This window comes from Lottia gigantea, assembly GCF_000327385.1.
Source record: "Lottia gigantea unplaced genomic scaffold LOTGIsca_16, whole genome shotgun sequence".
Taxonomy (NCBI): Eukaryota; Metazoa; Mollusca; class Gastropoda; family Lottiidae; genus Lottia; species Lottia gigantea.
Window position 1 is genome coordinate 2,262 of NW_008707965.1, and position 4,501 is coordinate 6,762.

General features: G+C 35.6%; 1 protein-coding gene across 1 annotated transcript; it reads left to right on the plus strand.

Moving 5' to 3' along the window:
- Window positions 1–1,157: 1,157 nt before the first annotated feature.
- Window positions 1,158–1,475, plus strand: LOTGIDRAFT_112902 (hypothetical protein; the record flags this gene model as incomplete). Its single annotated transcript, XM_009051071.1, has 1 exon — window positions 1,158–1,475. A coding segment is annotated over one exon (318 nt), but the record flags the coding sequence as incomplete, so codon positions are not given.
- Window positions 1,476–4,501: the final 3,026 nt, after the last annotated feature.

The window sequence follows — 4,501 nt, forward strand, 5'->3', positions numbered from 1 at the left end:
CTTCAGATATATGTAATTCAGCCTTCGTCCCAACTGAAGTTGGACAAGTAGAATTTATTCTCATGTCTATACTTCGAGACGAGTTCGTCTTAGAATGAATATATAATGTTGGAATTGTAAACTTGTCTTATAAGAGCATATATTCATCAGTGTCATAAATAACATAACAGGATCCTTATATAATAGATTTATCCAAAAAACTTAGTTACTGTCCATAAATATGCAATTGACTATTGAAAATCACTTAATATAAAGATAAATACTTAGATTTATGAATTTTCCAATTTTACAGATTTTACAGGGATTCTGTTGTAACTTTATGACACGAGGTAGGTTCACTGATGAATATATACTCATATTGACCATTCTTGAGAATTTGAATTTTATGATAAAGTACATGGTTCAAAACAATTTATTTTCAGCATTAAGTATAGGTTAATGGTCGAAAGCTTGTTAATAAGTCTAATAATGAACGTTGGACGAGGACCGAAGGCCCGAGTTCGATCGATATTATCAACTAGTCGAATATAGATCAAGTTAAGAGGCTGGATGTTAGAGAATAACCGAAGCCGTGTTGCACGTGCATTGTCTAGTATATTCATAGGGCCGTATGCAACGCTCTTACCTTGACTAAAGTCGAACTTTGGCTAAAGTCGAACTTTACAAAGTTAGGATAAAGCCAACCTACTCGATAAAGTCAGACTTAGTTTAAACTTTCATTGGTATGCACAGCTCTTACTAGAGCCGAACTTAATAAAGTATTGGTTATGTATCAAAAGTATGGTGGATTTCTGATACCTTTTCAGGAGTTTTCCGGGAGCTTTTCGGGAGGTTCGGTTTGCATCCACCCATCCACACTTTTTTGATTCATAAATCACTAGAGTTCTTCAGTTTACGATCTAGTCACCCAAGCTTTTCTAACCCACATGAATGTCACGATAATCGCATGCTTTTACACTAAAATATAGTATAAATTCGGCGCTGGTAGATACAAATATTCATTCGAGGTTTCGAAAAAACACTATGGAGGACAAATCACAACTATCACGGAAACGAATGCATACATTAACATTCAGCGAACAAGATTTCATCTTAGACACGGTAGGCGAGTTAAAAAAACATTGAATGCAAAAAAATGACGTCAGGTCTATACATAAGAAAAGGCTTGGAAGGAAATCGAGAGTCGCTTTTGTGCCATGCCAGATTTCCACAAACGCAATTCCAGTCAATTTAAAAAATGTTGGAACAATTTGAAAATGAAGGCCAAAAAATCAGTAGCCCTTGAAAAGCGTGAGTGGAAGAAAACGGAAGGTGGTGTAGCTGAGAAGTCGGACGATGCCAGTCAAAAAATATGCTCTATGATACCGGAACAAATGCACAATCTGGCCAATATATTTGATAATGACGCCGAATTTCACAATGATGTACAAGATGGTGATAGTACAGTTCATTCTATATCATGTACATTTACTTAATGGTCATATCCGCACATCAGTGTTAAGTCCTGTTAATAAGATCAAATTATTAAAGCGATGCTTTCTTACCCTTAAATTTTCTACAAAATGGAAATTCCACGCCAGGAAATAGTATAGATCTTTTGAATCAATATAGTACATATACAAGGGCTATTGAAGCGTTTTGAAAGGCCAATTACAAGCATATGTTCACATATTTCCATGCATTTATATTTTCAGATACTAATCCATATTGGTATGGAACCGACAGACCAAAAAGAACCGGGACCGAGCACCAACCCTCTTGGAAGGGCATGTAAAAACCTCTCGATCGGTGGGTTCAAGGAATCCCAGTATGACCTCAACTCTAAAAGACTGATTATGTTACAATGGCCAGGGAGGAACATGCTCTAAAGACAGAGCTACTTAAAACACAAATTACTGCCGCGAAGAACATTTTGCTAAAATGAACATTCTGAACAAACAGATCCAAAAGGTGCAAGGTGCAGTGGCAACAATCATTGTTGTGTCCAGATTAGTTCGGATTGTCCTAGAAAGACATGGAAATCTTCTCTTTAATACACAAAACAGTCTTTCAATAGTATTTCTTGAGGTCGCATGAGAAATGTTATATTTCCGTTCAGAATTGTACAATATAGTGTTTAGTGGAACCGCAATATTGGTAACCCGGAAGTGACCTGATATGGATGAAGAGAACAGGAAGTGAATGAGTAACTAAGGACGCTAGAGACACTGTTTATATGTGAGTGGAATTGGGAAGTCATGTTGACTGGTGTTTCATATAGATGATGTAGTGAATTAAATTGAAATAAACATATTCGGGTGTCATGTGTTGCCCCAGGCCATCTTGTTACGATATCACGAATTGTCAAGTTGTGGTCACCAGTTACTTGAACATTAATGGAATGCCAGCCTTTGCGGTTTCTGAAAAGTTCAGCCTGTTCCCCTTTTGGACATTGGATTGGGATGTGGGTACAATCGGGAAAGTAAGCTGTTATATTGATGTTGAAGTTATTGACTCAGATATACCTTTGTTATTGAGTAGAGAATCATTGAAAAAAGCTGGAGCAGTTTTAGATTTAGAAAATGATAAAGCTGTTATTTTTGGACAATCTCTTGCACTTGAATTTACATCCAGTGGACATTATTGTATTAATGTGTTTGATTTTGATAATAATGGTCATCATGAAGAATTCTTTGATCAAGTTCTTGCTATTAGTAATGACTTATCTAAAAATGTTTGATAAAATTACATCGACAGTTTGGTCATGCGTCGGCTGAACAATTACAGCGGTTATTAAAAAGTGCAGGGACATGTCAATCTAGAATATTTGATATATTGGATGGAGTTGTACAACAATGTGATATCTGTCATAGATACAAAAGTACGCCTCCTAAGCCTGTTGTTGGTTTACCTCTTGCTAGTCAACATAATGAAACTGTTGCCGTTGATTTACATAAACTGGGCCCAAATGTATGGTATTTACATATTATAGATGAATTTACTCGTTTTAGTGCAGCTTGTATTGTAAGATCTAAACAGTCATCAGTTGTTGCTAATAGTTTCCTTTTGTTCTGGGTTAGTATTCATGGCGCACCTAAAAAACTTTACAGTGATAATGGTGGAGAGTTTTGTAACAAATATCAAACTGAAGACCACTGCAGGATACAGCCCTTGGTCAAATGGTCTTCTTGAACGTCACAATAAAATTCTTACTGAAATTCTAAATAAAGTTTGTGCAAACAATAAATGTAGCTGGTAAATAGGCTTAGCATGGGCATTGATGGCGAAGAACTAAAGATGTCACTGATAATGTTAAAGTACCGAGAAATGCAGACATCACTGGTAATGGTGAGGTACTGATAAATACAGATGTCACTGATAATGGTGCACTGAAAACTAAAGATGTCCCTAATAATGGTAAAGTACTAATAAATACAGATGTCAATGATAATGGTCAATTACTGGAAACTATATATGTCGCTGATAATGGTGTATTGAAAACTAAAGATGTCCCTAATAATGGTAAAGTACTAATAAATACAGATGTCATTGGTAATGGCGAGGTACTGATAAATACAGATGTCACTGATAATGGTGCACTGAAAACTAAAGATGTCCCTAATAATGGTAAAGTACTGATAAATACAGATGTCACTGGTAATGGTGAGGTACTGATAAATACAGATGTCACTGATAATGGTGCACTGAAAACTAAAGATGTCCCTAATAATGGTAAAGTACTGATAAATAAAGATGTCAATGATAATGGTCAATTACTGAAAACTATATATGTCGCTGATAATGGTGTATTGAAAACTACAGATGTCAATGATAATGGTCAATTACTAAAAACTATATATGTCGCTGATAATGGTGTATTGAAAACTACAGATAACAATGTACCTTCAAAAAATTTAGACGCTTCTGAATATGGACCATGTCCAAATTGTTACGAATGGATATCTAAGAACAATATTAAACGGCACCAGATTAAGTGCATGGGTATAGACAATGCACTTGGAATACAATCAAAGAAAAACCTACTCTTGCAATCTGACATCGCTTGTGGACGTTTCAAGTCAAATGCATCTGAATTCCTAAGGAAAGAAGTTTTTTCAATAATGACAGTTGATCTTATATCTGAAATTGCACAAAATGATGTTTTGATTGTGACACTCGGTGAATGCTGGTTAAGACAAAACATCGATAACCCACTGAAGAGAGCACATTATTCCTCCCAAAGAATGCGGTTAGCTGCCCGGTTGTTGGTGGAGCTAAGAAAATTGGTCGCAGATACTGGTAATGAAAAACACATGTCTATGTGGGATTTTATAAAACCAGAATTTTTCGATATCATGGCCCAAGCTGCATTAGAAGTTGCTATACCACTGATTGATGATGAAGATGAATTAAAATCTCCATCAAATTGCTTAAAACTGAAATATGACATTCTGAGATTGACAAATTTTAAGTGGAGCTTTGTTGTTAAAGGCACAGAACAAAACGATAAGGAAAGAAAAGA